We start from the raw sequence: 17,716 nt of genomic DNA, 5'->3' as shown, positions 1-17,716 counted from the left end.
TATTTTGGTGCCATAGTTAGAATATCTATGTTTAAGCATATAATTATTATACCCTGTAAAACACTGTATTTATCTCTCGTCCATCTTTAGTATATAGTTAGTGTGGACTAATTATGAGGGGGGGGGGGGGATGAACCCAGTTATTACTTTCGTTGCACTAACACTGCCTGGTTCATGCGGCGACGCAATACGAGGGGATTTCGTTGGGATATAATTATGACCTTTTATTAAAGGCCCATTATATGCAAGAGATTTTTTCAAAAGCTTTTCATTTTTGATGTCCTGTTATAGTGTCCAAAATGTCTCTCATTCGCCAATTTCCTGAATGTTGTCTTTTGGCAATTAATGGTGATATAATGATTAAGTATTTTATATGGAAGTCATAATACTACATTTGTACATTGTTTACATTTTGCTGCTTTTAGAACTTCAGTTCTATTTTCTTCACGTGTAAACCATCTAACACGCTCTTAATCCATTCTTAAAATGTTATAAAGCTCATATTTGCCCTTTCTAAAGAATTAAAGTATTATTTATTTCTGAGGTATGATGTGCCTTTAAATAGCCCCCATCCACCCGTTATCCTCCAGGTGTGATCCGGTTGGGGTAACGTTACGGGGTGAGAGCCGGCCCGTTAGAACCCACGTTCGTTTGATTAATACGATTTGGATTAAAATCGTGTTTGGTGGGGGATTTGGAGCAAAATATTTTTTTCAAAAATTCACTATATACTTGAATATAACAGACTTTCTCAAATCGTTTATGCAAAGTGCCAAAATAGATTCCTTATTTGCTACTTGTCGAGAAGCCCGAACAACGGAGAACCCATTAATTTAACTTACATACTTTGTAATCTTTATCATTTCAAATAAAAAGATGGAGAAATTAATTTCGATTCTTTCATTAATATTTGTTAGAAAAACAATTCAATTCTTTATTAATTGATAACACATTATACAGCGTATAAACAGCTAACAAAACAACAAAAACTTTATCAAACATAGGTAATATTGACACAAATTTAAAGCAGCACGCCGCAAGATTCATGCTAATTTTCATGAAAATTTTGAAAATGTATTTTAATGTGTTATATTGTGAAGTAACTTAAAGGAAGCAATATACACATTATCATTGGCACTTACAAACACGTATATAACCAAAAGGTGGTCAAAATATGCGTAAATAGCCTTTAAGTTGCGTTAGTAACTCAGTAGAAATATAGTTGTAAATACTGAAAAATCAGTCATTAATCGCACATTATATGTAAAATACATTTTGTATTACTTGAATCTTGAAAGTTTTTACTTTTCCTTTCATCTTAGTACATTTTTCTCAAGTTTGATCTTTTTGAAATATTTTGACTCATCTGGAGGCATGTAGCTTTAATACTTATAATGAATACTGCTATATGCAATTGTTGTTATACTATTGCAATATAGAAAAGAAAAAAAGGGCAGTATGACAAGTGACAAAAATCTCATTGAACAAAAGTAAACCTAATTTTGTTAATTTAGCATGATCTTTACTGTTCATTAGTTCTTACAGTTTACAGGCATTTGTGGCACAATAATAGTAATTCTGTAACATTTGTGTTCTGATTTCCTTAAAAAGTATCACATTCAAGTAAATAATGACATGCATCACCAATTACGTTTTTATTACAATGAGTACAGGTTCTAAGATTTCTTTCACTGCCAAGATGAACGAATGAATAGTGGCACATAAACCAAGCACTCCACCGTGTATGTCCTTATATTTGGAATACTTTCCTTTATGTTAATTCACCACCTTTAGTTTTTGCATATGTAATGCTCATTATGAATAATAATGACATTCTACAGTACATACATGAATCTGCATCAACGTATACTTAGCATTAGATCTAGATAACTTTTACTTGCAAATCATGTCGGCTCTTCAAAAATTCAAATGGAAAAAAGCGGTTCACAACTGAAACCAATTGTTCATTAAAATCACCATTTTGAGTCACCATTTTCCAAAACTTTTTGTGTTATTTGTATTAAGTGGGATAGATCCTACATGAATGAGTGTGCGTGTAGGATAGAAGAGGACAAATTTACTGTACGCGTGAATAAGGTAGAAAATTAAGTAAGTTATAAAAGATAAGTAAGTGTTACAAGTAAGAGTCCCATCATTGGCAGGTCATCTGGACAAGATTTTCTCATGCGTAAATGGTATAGTTATAGTCAAAATAATTTATGTCCTCTCATTTCATGAATAAGTTATCCGAGGAAGACATCTATGCAAATTAGGGTTAAAAGGTCATGGTCACGTTTCGTTTTATGTTAAGGAATACTAATGCATATTTTTATTTACCTGTCATAGGTATCATAGGTTTACCTGTTAAATTTGTTGATGAATGCATTTAAATTCAGGATAAATAACTGCTTAAATGAGGTCGAGCATTTATAAAGTGCATGTTCAATATACCGTGTGCGATTGAGAAATATAAAATATGGAGCTAAAGGAAGTAGACGGCGAAGAACAGTTAAGAAATGAGAACGCAAAAGAAAAATGGACAAAGCTTGGAGAAACAGGTAATAATTGTAATAATTGGATAGATAAGTCTAAATCCGATTTTGATAAGGTTGAGAAAGTCAAAGATGAAACATTAGACCATGGTATTGATGAAGGAAAAGACACTTCCGATGGCAAAGAACTGGAACAAGAAGTGGGAGATGCGATAGAAGGCGAAGGAGAAAAAAACGAAAAGGAAGGATTAAGGAAGAAAAAAAATGAATTTAAAGCGGAAACGGGGTGTTTATGGGGGTTTTGTACTCATTTTAAGATAACCCCACCGTGGCTTTTGTATTTTTATTTTGGTTTTTTCGGGTACAAACCAGGCTAAAATAACACATGTTCTATTTGGTTTTGGGCAATATTATTCATACATTATTCATTTACAACCAGTTTATTGTTAGCGATGTTGTAGACTGTAAATATTTTATTTCATAATCAAAAAAGAATAACTTATGAAAACACTGGCAGGCTCGTATTGAGTCGAAAAAAAAACGTTTGAGATGAAAAGGAAAATCGCACCGCTGAATGTTGATGATAATCATTATAATCTATTATGCCATCGAATGCTTTATTACTGAACCACTTTATGTATCGCCTCCTTATTGCAAAATATAGTGTCTGATTTTTACCATGCATGAACAATGTATATGGAGTGGCGAAAAAGAGAATGATCGAAAGCGTAATAATGTTTCTTTGCGCGCCAAAGCGAAATCTTGTGTTTCAGCCGCATATCTGTAGTGTTTTCGCATATAATTCAGCATAAGAGACTGGCTGCATTGTGTATTCATTTACATTTCAATATTCTTGTGGGAAAAAAACCCTTTGGGGAAAAAACCCAAGCAAACAAAAAAATTAACAAAAAAATTTTGTTTTCTTTTCAGCACACGGGGACACCCTTTTGGGGGAACATTATTTCATTTTCCATTGTGTTTTGCCAAATATTTCTGTAGGGACGAAAACGGGGTCGGTTAAGTAAAACTTATTGGTTAATTTAATTTTCTACATTGACAAAGAAACAACATTTATTTTCTACATATTTTCTCCCTTTTCTTTTGGGGGCCGAGGGGTCTTTTTTTAAAGGGGTTCTCTCCCCTCCAACACGGGGATAAATGGGCTCGAGCACAAATTTCATTTACGCCCATGTTTTTCCCATAGGGACACCAATTTAGGGTTGGGTTAAAGGGAAAGGGCGACTTCCTGTTCGAGCTTAAAAATATTGTTTTAAAACCAAATTGTAAACCCGTGCAAGCCTCACCGTGAGTTTACTGAGTTAGAACCCCTTGTCTTCATTCAACCAACACAGAAAACGCAGAAAATTATAATTCGTTTCTCGGATGGAACCTGGTTCTAAAGAACTGTGTTGCAAACGTTTTAAAGACAACTTAAATGGAATGATTTGACCTCTATTCTAACTAAATTCGTGAAGTTAAATTCGTTAATTAATAAAGTTATAATGACAATTCGTAAAGCTAAAACCATAAATTCGTAAAGCTTACATCATGAATTTATGTATTTTAAATCACGAATTCAAGCTCTTGATAAATTTATGAAGTTAAAAGTCTTTCGTATTTATGAATCTGTCCATATTCATCATATTTGTCTTACTGTTTTCTGATAATGGGGTTATAATGTTAATCTGTATCTGCAAAAATATTTTGTTTATCTTTTATACATAAACATTTTAATTCTTTTAAGGGACCATCTTGTTTGTCTCTGGTCTGGCTACCTTGCTTCAGAGCACTTTGGGTGTTAGACTACCAATAGTTCAAGGAGGGACTGTTACTTTCGTTATACCAACTATAGCAATTCTTCTACAACCGCAATGGGAGTGTGAGTTTGTAACAGCTAGGAACCAGTATGGGCCAAATCTAAATTTAACTCAACTTGGGTTGCCGGAAATAGGAAGTGAAAAACACCGCGAAATGTGGATGTTGCGGATACGTGAAATACAAGGGGCTATAATTGTGGCATCGTTGTTCCAAGTGCTAACAGGAGTCAGTGGTATACTTATGTACATGTTGAAATATATAGGCCCTCTTTGCATTGTGCCAATCATAACATTAACAGGTATTTCACTTTTTCCCGCCGGATCCAAGATGGCGTCTGGTCATTGGTGGATTGCCTTACTTACAATGTTTCTCATTACTATATTTAGCCAATATATGAAACGAGTTGAAATTCCCTGTTTCTGCACAAAAGATAAAATTGCATTTTTCTCGCTGTTCCCTGTTTTGCTTGGAGTTATGACGTCGTTTATAGTGTGTATAATTTTGACGGCAACAGATGTACTTCCGGCTGATAAAACCAAATGGGGCTATATGGCACGAACTGACACAGGTATGCATGTACTGACTGAAGCTAAATGGTTTCGTTTTCCTTATCCAGGACAATGGGGTTTACCAAAAGTCAGCATGGTTGGTGTATTTGGAATGCTCGCTGGCGTAATAGCTGCCATGATCGAATCCATTGGTGATTATTACGCATGCGCAAGACTTGCAGGTGCTCCTCCTCCGCCATTACATGCGGTGAACAGAGGAGTTTTCACAGAAGGTGTAGCATGCGTTCTTGCAGGGATTTGGGGATCTGGAAACGGAACTACCTCTTATGCTGAAAACATAGGCGTTATTGGTATAACAAAAGTAGGCAGTAGACGTGTAGTCCAAATCGGCGGGCTTATGATGCTAGTCCTTGGTTGTTTTGGAAAGTTTGCGGCACTGTTTACTTTAATTCCAACACCTGTAATCGGAGGAATGTTTATGATAACTTTCGGTATGGTGACGGCTGTAGGGTTATCAAATCTACAGTATATTGATCTTAACTCACCACGAAACCTATTTATTCTAGGAGTTTCTTTATTCTTCGGTCTTAGTCTTCCAATGTGGATTACAGAGCATGACGTCATCGATACCGGAAATGACATCATAGATCAATTATTATCCGTCCTTTTGAGTACCAGTATGTTTGTTGGAGGACTCATTGGTTTTGTGCTGGATAATACTATTCCTGGAACTGACGAGGAAAGGGGAATAAACTCGTGGAGACAAACGTCGTCTTCGGTAAAGTCCGGCTCGTCACAATCAAATTATGATCTGTATAATTTCCCTTATATTCAACCTTATCTGGACAAAATTAAACTATTTAACTATGTCCCGGTGTGTCCAAGGTTTTTAGCCAAACCTGTAATCGTGAATAGCTTCTCAAACGAAGCTATGGAGTAAGTTCTTTGAAACGTGCTTGTTTTTCCTTTTTTTGCAATGATATATGTTTTGTTTTGTAGACTGTCAGTTTTGTTATTATACGGTGTAACCATGTAGGCGGTGTAAATGGGAGCACATTATAATGTATTCACGAAGCAAACTTATGATTCTCTGTTCATGATAAATAAAAGTGCGTATACACTCTTGTATATCTAATACCATAGAAGTATTAAATGAAAATTGTGAAATAGTGTCATCTTATTGTTGTTATGAATACTAATTGTGGAAATTGACTTTTATTTATAATTTTGGCAGCTTTGTTCTGAATACCTTCAGTAGAGTTTAATATTTTTGGCAGCTGTGCGCTGAATGCTTTGAGAAGAGCCGAATAAAATGCTACCTTGACAAATATCTGCTTAGATCTGCACAGTAGTATATAGTTATACTTGCTTTTGGTATGGTCATTACACAATAAACTCGAAAATACACAAAAGAACTTTATTGAGTATAGACAATTTGTATAAAAATGCAAATACTTGCATCATAAAAGGTAATGGTGATATTTTTCTTTATAATTAAATAAAGATTGAATAATAAATAGTTATGATTAAAACAAAATATGAGAAAAAAATACTATAACAAAAACATGAGTTATGATGGGTTTAGTTCCTGCTATCTCGGTACTCTAAAAGCAATAAAGATATAACAAAAGTTTGTTCTGGAGAAGCATAAATGGTAAGCTATTTAGCTAAATTAAATTTTCTTTTTAAAAGATAAAAGATATTTCAACAGATGTGATTATTGTTTGAAATAAAGTATCCCTTACTCAGTAATGTTAAAATGAAAGCGTTTAACCTTCGAATGTTCAGTTAATATGTGAAAATGAAAGCGTTTAAAATACGAATGTTCAGTTATGTGAAAATGAAAGCGTTTAAAATACGAATGTTCAATTATGTGAATATGAAAGCGTTTAAAATACGAATGTTCAGTTATGTGAAAATGAAAGCGTTTGAAATACAATGTTAATTTATGTGAAAATGAAATCGTTTAAAATACTAATCATTTGAAGCAAGCATTGCCTCTATCTACTTATGTACTAATTTGTTTTGGTAACAACATAAACAAAATTTTGAAATAATAATTCAAAAATGTGTTGAAGTTTTAAGTTTTTTAATCTATCTGGCAGTGTTGCGAAAAACTTGAACATATTTATTATTTGGTTGTAATTGTAACCATTATGAGGCGGTAACAACGAAAAAGAAAGTACAGTGTCCTTCAGAAATGCAAAATGAGCTGACAAAAAAATCCAAACAAAAGAAATATTTTTTACTTTTCATAAACGCCATTTCTTGATTGGCATTGTTAGTTATACATGTGCAACAAAATAGAAATAATTTCAGAACACTTTCCATAACTTGCAATAAAAGAAGCAACTATAAGTGCAACAATTCCTTTCTCACCAAAGATGCAAAAAAGAAACACAATAACATTAAAACCGCCACGACGCCTTTTTTAAGTTATAAGTTCTTAAAAGAACAAAAAAATCTGGACACATATACTCTGTTCCGATCTTCCTTTTAACGAATTACAGTTAAATTAAACAATTAAGGCCTGGCATAGCTCTGGCAGCCAAGATCAGCATCGGTGAAGCCACAATATTGAGTATACCAGCAACAATACTCAAACCAAACGATGCATGAAGTTTGAAATGGAGGCTCGTCGATTCCGCAAATTTCTTTATCTCGTTGTCGACAACAAACATAATGACACCGGTTATCACGAACAAGCCTGCACAAATATAATAAATAAATAAATAAATAAATGATAATAAAATCGGAGATGTGATGTTGACCAGTGATGTTCACACGATTTGTCAGATAGCATATGGCTCTAAATGAATTAAGCTCTCCGACATTTTACTATCATTGTAGCTTTATACGTCAGGATGCAGGATGCAAGAATTTGACGGATAAACCTCCCCAAGTATAAGCATGAAATAAAGATTTGTTTGATATGTTAAGTTCATGTTTTTCATATATAACATAAGGTCATTTTAACTATTTGCATTATCATCATCTTCTCCATAATCATCTTTATCTCTTCATCATCATTACCTCATCATCATAATCATTATAATCGCATCATCATAATAATCATTGTTTCACCGTCATGATCATCATTATAATCATTATCTCATCATCATTATCTCATTATATTAATCATCATCATCTTTTTCTCATTATCTTAATCATTATTATTTCATCATCATTATTTTATCATCATAATCATCATTATATCATCATCATAATCATCAGTACATAGTTATCATCGACATTATCATCAAGAGAAATCATCATTATTATCCGTACATCATCATCATGATTTATTACAATGTTCTTAATCAATATCAATAAATCATCAATTTATCAGTGCATCATCAGCATCTGACATTACCATCGTAAAATTGGTTATCAAGCTGCTCTGGTAAGTTTAAATGTCATAGCCATAGTTGTTATGGTCTTAGTCGTGGTCTTAGTGTGACACAAAGTTGTCGTAGTCGCAAAAGTTGTAGTTGTAACTGTACTCGTAGTGTAAAAGTTACTAGACTTCAAGGGTGGCAGATTCAATTGTCCCTATGCTTCAGGTAAAACGGCCAAGTAAGTCAATATCTGATTTTGCCGGCTCCAGTAGTAGTCTATACGTAGCTGTAGATGTCTAGTGGTCATAGAAAATACCAAATTGAATATACTTGCTGTCGAGGTCGTACTGTAGATAACGAATTGTTGTCGTAAAAGTGTTATAAGAAGCTTGTTTAATGGTAGCCGTAGCTGTTTAATACCAGGCGTAGTCTTTAAAGTCTTAATCAATCTATTGTCTATGATTTTCTTGTCGGTTACTATTATTCTCTTTTATGTATTATGAAAGTAATTATCCTATCCTTGATCTGCCATGTGCCTTGTCCTGTTTTTGCGACATCTTGCCGCTGGTCCTTGTTGCTGGGTCGTGTTGGGGTTGCGTTCATTGAACGCCGCCTTTACTTATTGATATTGTTTATCATATTTTGTTCCTGATCGTAGTTCTAGTCGTAGTAATCTTCATTTTGGTAGCCGTTTGAGTCGAATAATTCGTATTCGTAGTTAAAGCCATCGTAATTAATCTTCATGGCTGTAGCCGTACCTGCAGTCGTGTCCATAATTGTCGGCGTATATTTTTTAATACGTAGGCTTGGACGTTGTCGTGCTGTAGTAGTCAGCGTAATCGTAAAAGCCAAAGATATACTCGTAGTTGTTAATTTTGGGATCAGTTATCTTCGTAGTCGTTGCTGTACTTATAGTCGTTTGAGTCGTAGCTTGGACAAAATTGGTGATCATGTTGCGAAAATGAACTATATACGGTGATACCCAGCATCTTGACGGATACAGCTATCTTACATGTAGCTGTATTATACGATATTACAGGTAACGTTTACAGCTCAGCTCACGGTCGCTGTACATGGGATTACAGCGCAATGGATAAAGCTATCCGGATAGTCATACTCCTCAAGAGCTATATGCAGCGAAACAATGCTTTGTATGAGCACATTTGCCTCGGAGCACATTTGTCTCACGAGGTGTGACCGATGTGCTCGTAAACATTCATATTTGCGACAAATTGGAAATGAGACAGATGTGTTCGACACACAATAGAAAGGACACTCAAAGCACATTTGTCTCACATTCTTCCATAAAATTCTATAAAGGCAATTTTGCTCGTCTGTATACCATCTACCAGCCATTGTTCTGTGTTTTCTGTACTGATAATACCGTTTTTTAGGTCAGTTCGGTCAATCAAAAACTCCCTGCGTCTGCATCTGCATAGAAGTCATATATTAACTTATATAAGAATACCCTTGTTCTGCAAGTTACGCACGGTGAAAATTTCTATCATTGCAGTATCCAGAACCCAAACACATATGCAGCGAGTCGATTCTGATCGTTTTCAATTGTGAAACGTTTCTTTCCGATGCTTAAAGTTTTATAAATGATTTAAGAAATATTCTGAGCAACAACAATGTAGCATCTACGGTGGCATAAAAGGACATAGGATTAACTTATTTATTGCCTGCGAACACGATAGCTATTACGTGGCCACACGATACAATTACGTGCTTACGTTTCAGTGTACGCCTTCAGGTTCAGGGAAACAAATTTCTTGAATAAGAGATATCAGTTTTAATAGTTTCAGGTTTAAGAGTTCACGAAAACAGGTTTAAGAGTTCAGAAAAAGCATTAGCAAACCTATTGATGATTACACTTGAGGTAAAACGGCACACCTGGATTCTTCAAGAAATTCTGCCGTGTGAAAATATGTGACAAATAATTCATAAAATGAGACAAATGTGCTTTCTTGTCCCCTTAAAAAGCTTGATCGGAGGACATTGTTCACACAAATTAGTTTTTTGGGTATACATTTGAGGTCCCACGTGGGACAAATGTGACCGCATCTGTCTTATGTAAGACAAATGTGCTCCGAGACAAATGTGCTCCTACAATGCTTTCTTACTGATGTACTTTTGTTTGTTAAAAGTGGGGGTCTCCACTACTATTGTCCTATTATTCAAAGTGGAAGCAAGTAAAGAACGCTGTATTACAAATGGTCACAGTATTACATTGTTATTCGTTATATTTGCTGAAATATTACATTGAGTCCGGAATTTACTAGAGTTAGATCTAATAGAGCAGTGTTTAATACGGCGGCATAGCATATTTGTGACAAATTCAATATTGTTTCACAAATGCAATCTTGTTTGTTTATTTTTCCCTATCAGATGACTCACGGCGTTTATGGGTTTGTTGAAGCCAATTAGATAAATGTAACTTCTTAACAACTCAAGAATGTATGTATATTTTTTATCATGAGTGTAAAAAATTCAAACATAAAGACATAGTTTGAGCAGTTGCATTCACATAATGACGGAAGTGTAATTAAGGTGTTTCATTCGTCATACATCTCGTGCCTTCTCAGTATATTTCGCCATTTTTCTTGCGTTGTAAGATAAAAGGCGTTTAAATATGACCAACATCAAAATGGAAAGGAATTTGAACAAGCTTTCGGTTGACAAAATACTTTTTATACTACTTATTTACTTTATTTTCAGCTAATGCATTTGAATCTGCACGTGCTCTCGAGATCCTGGCCATCCTGGCAACCACGGCGGCAATAGTTGTCGTCTGCTTGAAGATATTTTTCAAGAAGGAGAATAACCGTCTGTTGTACATAGCCACACCCATTCCTTTATTTGCAAGTAAGGCGATACGTGAATCAGATACAGTCAAATTTATGTTTAAAAGGTTTACAGTAAAACTGCCTAAAGTATAGTTCAGTTTTATAACTGAAACAAACAGTCAACTAGTACGTGTAATGTTGAAAAACGTCTTCAAATATCGTGTTTAATTGCCCTTATAAACAACAAAAGTGCATTTTCATTTTTCTGTCTGAACTGTGACCATTTGTAATACAGTGTTCTTGACCTGCTTCCACTTTGAATAATAGGACAATAGTAGTGGAGACCCCCACTTTTAACAAACAAAAGTACATCAGTAAGAAAGCATTGTAGGAGCACATTTGTCTCTTACATAAGACAGATGCGGTCACATTTGTCCCACGTTGGACCTCAAATGTCTACCCACAAAACTAATTTGTGTGAACAATGTCCTCCGATCAAGCTTTTTAAGGGGACAAGAAAGCACATTTGTCTCATTTTATGAATTATTTGTCACATATTTTCACACGGCAGAATTTCTGTGCCGTTTTACCTCAAGTGTAATCATCAATAGGTTTGCTAATGCTTTTTCTGAACTCTTAAACCTGTTTTCGTGAACTCTTAAACCTGAAACCTACTATTAAAACTGATATCTCTTATTCAAGAAATTTGTTTCCCTGAACCTGAAGGCGTACACTGAAACGCAAGCAAATAATTGTATCGTGTGGCCACGTAATAGCTATCGTGTTCGCAGGCAATAAATAACTTAATCCTATGTCCTCTTTATGCAACCGTAGATGCTACCTTGTTGTTGCTCAGAATATTTCTTAAATCATTTATTAAACTTTAAGCATCGGAAAGAAACGTTTCACAATTGAAAACGATCAGAATCGACTCGCTGCATATATGTGTTTTGGTTCTGGATACTGCAATGATAGAAATTTTCACCGTGCGTAACTTGCAGAACAAGGGTATTCTTATATAAGTTAATATATGACTTCTATGCAGATGCAGACGCAGGGAGATTTTGATTGACTGAACTGACCTAAAAAACGGTATTATCAGTACAGAAAACACAGAACAATGGCTGGTAGATGGTATACAGACGAGCAAAATTACCTTTATAGAATTTTATGGAAGAATGTAAGACAAATGTGCCTCGAGTGTCCTTTCTATTGTGTGCCGAACACATCTGTCTCATTTCCAATTTGTCGCAAATATAAATGTTTACGAGCACATCGGTCACACCTCGTGAGACAAATGTGCTCCGAGGCAAATGTGCTCATACAAAGCATTGTTTCGCTGCATATAGCTCTTGAGGAGTATGACTATCCGGATAGCTTTATCCATTGCGCTGTAATCCCATGTACAGCACCCGTGAGCTGAGCTGTATACGTTACCTGTAATATCGTATAATACAGCTACATGTAAGATAGCTGTATCCGTCAAGATGCTGGGTATCACCGTATATAGTTCATTTTCGCAACATGATCACCACTTTTGTCCAAGCTACGACTCAAACGGCTATAAGTACAGCAACGACTACGAAGATAACTGATCCCAAAATTAACAACTACGAGTATATCTTTGGCTTTTACGATTACGCTGACTACTACAGCACGACAACGTCCAAGCCTACGTATTAAAAAATATACGCCGACAATTAAGGACACGACTGCAGGTACGGCTACAGCCACGAAGATTAATTACGATGGCTTTAACTACGAATACGAATTATTCGACTCAAACGGCTACCAAAATGAAGATTACTACGACTAGAACTACGATCAGGAACAAAATATGATAAACAATATCAATAAGAAAAGGCGGCGTTCAATGAACGCAACCCCCACACGACCCAGCAACAAGTACCAGCGGCAAGAAGTCGCAAAAACAGGACAAGGCACATGGCAGATCAAGAATAGGATAATTACTTTCATAATACATAAAAGAAAATAATAGTAACCGACAAGAAAATCATAGACAATAGATTGATTAAGACTTTAAAGACTACGCCTGGTATTAAACAGCTACGGCTACCATTTAACAAGCTTCTTATAACACTTTTACGACAACAATTCGTTATCTACAGTACGACCTCGACAGCAAGTATATTGGTATTTTCTATGACCACTAGACAGCTACAGCTACGTATAGACTACTACTGGAGCCGGCAAAATCAGATATTGACTTACTTGTCCGTTTTACCTGAAGCATAGGGACAATTGAATCGGCCACCCTTGAAGTCTAGTAACTTTTACACTACGAGTACAGTTACAACTACAACTTTTGCGACTACGACAACTTTATGTCACACTAAGACCACGACTAAGACCATAACAACTATGGCTATGACATTTAAACTTACCAGAGCAGCTTGATAACCAATTTTACGATGGTAATGTCAGATGCTGATGATGCACTGATAAATTGATGATTTTTGATATTGATTAAGAACATTGTAATAAATCATGATGATGTACGGATAATAATGATGATTTCTCTTGATGATAATGTTGAATGATAACTATGTACTGTTGATTATGATGATGATATAATGATGATTATGATGATAAAATAATGATGATGAAATAATAATGATTAAGATAATGAGAAAAAGATGATGATGATTAATATAATGAGATAATGATGATGAGATAATGATTATAATGATGATCATGACGGTGAAACAATGATTATTATGATGATGCGATTATAATGATTATGATGATAAGGTAATGATGATGAAGAGATAAAGATGATTATGGAGAAGATGATGATAATGCAAATAGTTAAAATGACCTTATGTTATATATGAAAAACATGAACTTAACATATCAAACAAATCTTTATTTCATGCTTGTACTTGGGGAGGTTTATCCGTCAAATTCTTGCATCCTGCATCCTGACGTATAAAGCTACAATGATAGTAAAATGTCGGAGAGCTTAATTCATTTATTATTTATTTATTTATTTATTTATTTATTTATTTATTATATTTGTGCAGGCTTGTTCGTGATAACCGGTGTCATTATGTTTGTTGTCGACAACGAGGCAAAGAAATTTGCGGAATCGACGAGACCCTTGCTCCATTTCAAACCTCATGCATCGTTTGGTTTGAGTATTGTTGCTGGTATACTCAATATTGTGGCTTCACCGATGCTGATCTTGGCTGCCAGAGCTATTCCAGGCCTTAGATAAAATCAACGAATATTGATCCGTGTGAATCTTGCCTTACATTACTGCATACTTCAATTTTGATATCTTAATTGTTTAATTTAACTGTATTTCGTTAAAAGGAAGATCGGAACAGAGTGTATGTGTCCAGATTTTTTTGTTCTTTTAAGAACTTATAACTTAAAAAAGGCGTCGTGGCGGTTTTAATGCTATTGTGTTTCTTTTTTGCATCTTTGGTGAGAAAGGCATTGTCGCACTTATAGTTGCTTCTTTTATTGCAAGTTATGGAAAGTGTTCTGAAATTATTTCTATTTTGTTACACATGTATAACTAACAATGCCAATCAAGAAATGGCGTTTATGAAAAGTAAAAAATATTTCTTTTGTTTGGATTTTTTTGTAAGCTCATTTTGCATTTCTGAAGGACACTGTACTTTCTTTTTCGTTGTTACCGTCTCATAATGGTTACAATTACAACCAAATAATAAATATGTTCAATTTTTTCGCGATTACTGCCACGATAGATAGATTAAAAAAAAAACTTAAAACTTCAACACATCTTTGAATTATTATTTCAAAATTTTGTTTATGTTGTTACCAAAACAAATTAGTACATAAGTAGATAGAGGCAATGCTTGCTTCAAATGATTAGTATTTTAAACGATTTCATTTTCACATAGATTAACATTGTATTTTAAACGCTTTCATTTTCACATTACTGAACATTCGTATTTTAAACGCTTTTATTTTCACATAATTAACTGAACATTCGTATTTAAAACGCTTTCATTTTCACGTAATTGAACACTTGTATCTTAAACGCTTTCATTTTCATATTACTGAACATTCGTATTTTAAACGCTTTCATTTTCACATAATTAACTGAACATTCGTATTTAAAACGCTTTCATTTTCACGTAATTGAACACTTGTATCTTAAACGCTTTCATTTTCACATTACTGAGTAAGGGATACTTTATTTCAAATAATAATCACATCTGTTGAAATATCTTAAATATTTTTTTTAAATGTTAATTTAGCAAAATAGCTTACCATTTATGATTCTCCAGAACAAACTTTTGTTATATCTTTATTGCTTTTAGAGTACCGAGATAGCAGGAACTAAACCCATCATAACTCATGCTTTTGTTATAGTATTTTTTCTCATACTTTGTTTTAATCATATCTATTTATTATTCAATGTTTATTGAATTATAAAGAAAAATATCACCATTACCTTTTATGATGCAAGTATTTGCATTTTATACAAATTGTCTATACTCAATAAAGTTATTTTGTGTTCGAGTTCGAGTTTATTGTGTAATGACCATTTCTTAAAAGCAATGCATAACTATATACTACTGTGCAGATCTAAACAGACATTTGTCAAGGTAGCATTTTATTCGGCTCTACTACACAGCTGCCAATCCACATATAGTATTCATAAAAACAACAATAAGATGACACTTATTACACAATTTCATTTAATACCTCTATGTATTAGATATACAAAAGGTGTATTACGCACTTTTATTAACAGATGAACAGAGAATCATATACACATTATATGTGCTCCCCATATATGTGACCCATAGAGCGATCTCGCCTACGAATGTAGCACTGTGTACACCGAGTCAATATGCATAGCTATGAGATACATAAAGTACTTACAGTCATACAAAACATAGAGAATACAAAATATAGGTAATATCACTATTGGCTAACAAACACAGGGAAGGATGAAATCACAAAATCCTGCCTACCATACACAGAGAGTATCGGTACTCCTTAATGTGCTTAATATTATACGTTCCATAGTCTTCTGTTTGTATCAAAATAACGAACGTGCTAATACAAACGAATATAGCCTCGTTTGGACATAATAATCCACTTAGGAAGGACAGCACTGAGGGACATAGGTCATATGACGAAGTAGTTAAATGAATACATCTCCAGATACTGTAATTACATACATTCTACTGAATGCGAGTGTAGTAAATGTGTATATACAACCAGACTTGCCTACTAAATTTAGCATATTTCGTATACAGTGTGTGTCGCGTATCTCTTTACCTGACAAACCGATATGCAGTATATATAATTGTCTCCACGAGTTAATTACCCTTTCCTCTTACCAAGTCCAGGAACTATATTCTGTGTAATTTCGTAATCACAAAACCAAGTGTTACGTTCTCTAATACAAAATATGAGCTTATCTCGTACATACCAAAAGGCCCATAACGCGATAATACAGTGATTACTCTTTATCTGATATACAAAATATTACTACACAAACAAGATTGCCATTGTGGACACCAATATTGAATTTGTCACAAAAGGTTATGCTCCAGTGAGACATACATGCTACACTCTTAAGCTGTCATCATATCTGTGAGACTGCTAATTACCGAGGAAGATATACACGAAAGCGTACACATAGACATCTCAAATGTAATAGTATCTCTCGTAGAGATGTAATAGTTCGAGGATCAATATACTATGATACATATTGATAACCCTAACAGTCCTGATACTACCTCATGACAGTGTTCCTACTATTGTTAAACATACGCTCTTCTATATTAACGTGCTTGTGTATACTCAACCTAAACTAGTATGCTCAGACAAAACTATTCCAATATTAAGTCAAGCGAACCCCACTACTTTATCACTAACATACTCAAAGCCCAGGTACCGATTTGGATACTCTGAGTCTATACAGAAAGGCATGCCTAACTTTGTGTTGAGCACATTTGTCACATAGCGGCGAATGTGACAGCCCATTTTGTCTTACATTAAGACAGATCTCATGTTTTCAGCATTAGATCACAATGTATGTTCCTCGCTCTACTCTTCTAGAGGTGCCCCTCAATCCTGCAAGAACGCAATGGCAACACCTTCTTGTGAAAATTCCATCCTCGTCAAAAACTTAAATTTGTCAGCTAGTAGATCAATTGTGTCCCCGCGGATAGTGCAGCTCCTTGTCTAAGTCTTGGCATGAGCTCAAGGATAAAAAGTACACAATTCGTACTCCATATATATGAGAATTCAGATCATAGCGACATATTTCTCATATTTAAGCGCAGCGACGAAGATCTCCTTGCACAAGAATCAGTACAGCGTAACGCTGTCACCTCAAGATCGATATTGGTGCAATTAGACCGCTCTATGTGCTCTAATGGCGGCTGTATATAATGAAACTCTCGAAAACTCAAAATTTCACGTGGCTTTCTCTCGAAGTACATTGCTTAAACCTAATAACTATGTATAGCTCCTGAATTGATCTCTCTTACTGGTCATAGAGATAATCCCTGCATTCTCCTTTACTCTACACGGAAAGGTCGAGTCTACACTGAAAACTAAGCTGATTGCCTAAGTGTGCATAATATCGGTGTATGAGCACACACACTGATATTTAAACGTAGCCGTCCATTAAACTCGCTAAGTGCAAAAAGCCAAAAAGGTGAGTAATAATCCATTACGTCGTATAAATTGCCGCCTCTTCTCGTTTATGGTAGCTAGCAATACCGAGATATTTCTGATACTCGTGCTCTCAGGAT

General features: G+C 34.7%; 2 protein-coding genes across 2 annotated transcripts; both read left to right on the top strand.

Annotated features, from left to right (window-relative positions):
• Positions 1 to 2,476: 2,476 nt before the first annotated feature.
• On the top strand, positions 2,477 to 6,080 carry LOC132735478 (solute carrier family 23 member 2-like). Its single transcript, XM_060722431.1, has 2 exons — positions 2,477 to 2,795; positions 4,237 to 6,080. The coding sequence occupies exons 1-2, from the start codon at positions 2,477 to 2,479 to the stop codon at positions 5,757 to 5,759; spliced, it is 1,842 nt and encodes a 613-aa protein (XP_060578414.1). The 3' UTR covers positions 5,760 to 6,080.
• Positions 6,081 to 9,246: 3,166 nt separating this feature from the next.
• Positions 9,247 to 14,661, top strand: LOC132735477 (uncharacterized). Its single transcript, XM_060722430.1, has 3 exons — positions 9,247 to 9,308; positions 10,826 to 11,022; positions 13,988 to 14,661. The coding sequence occupies exons 1-3, from the start codon at positions 9,247 to 9,249 to the stop codon at positions 14,179 to 14,181; spliced, it is 453 nt and encodes a 150-aa protein (XP_060578413.1). The 3' UTR covers positions 14,182 to 14,661.
• The last annotated feature ends 3,055 nt before the right edge of the window (positions 14,662 to 17,716 follow it).

Source organism: Ruditapes philippinarum, unplaced genomic scaffold, assembly GCF_026571515.1.
Source record: "Ruditapes philippinarum isolate M1 unplaced genomic scaffold, ASM2657151v2 ctg5209_1_1_1_1, whole genome shotgun sequence".
NCBI classification, from domain to species: domain Eukaryota; kingdom Metazoa; phylum Mollusca; class Bivalvia; order Venerida; family Veneridae; genus Ruditapes; species Ruditapes philippinarum.
Note: the sequence above shows the minus strand (reverse complement) of the source record. Positions and strands in the feature narration are given on the sequence as shown.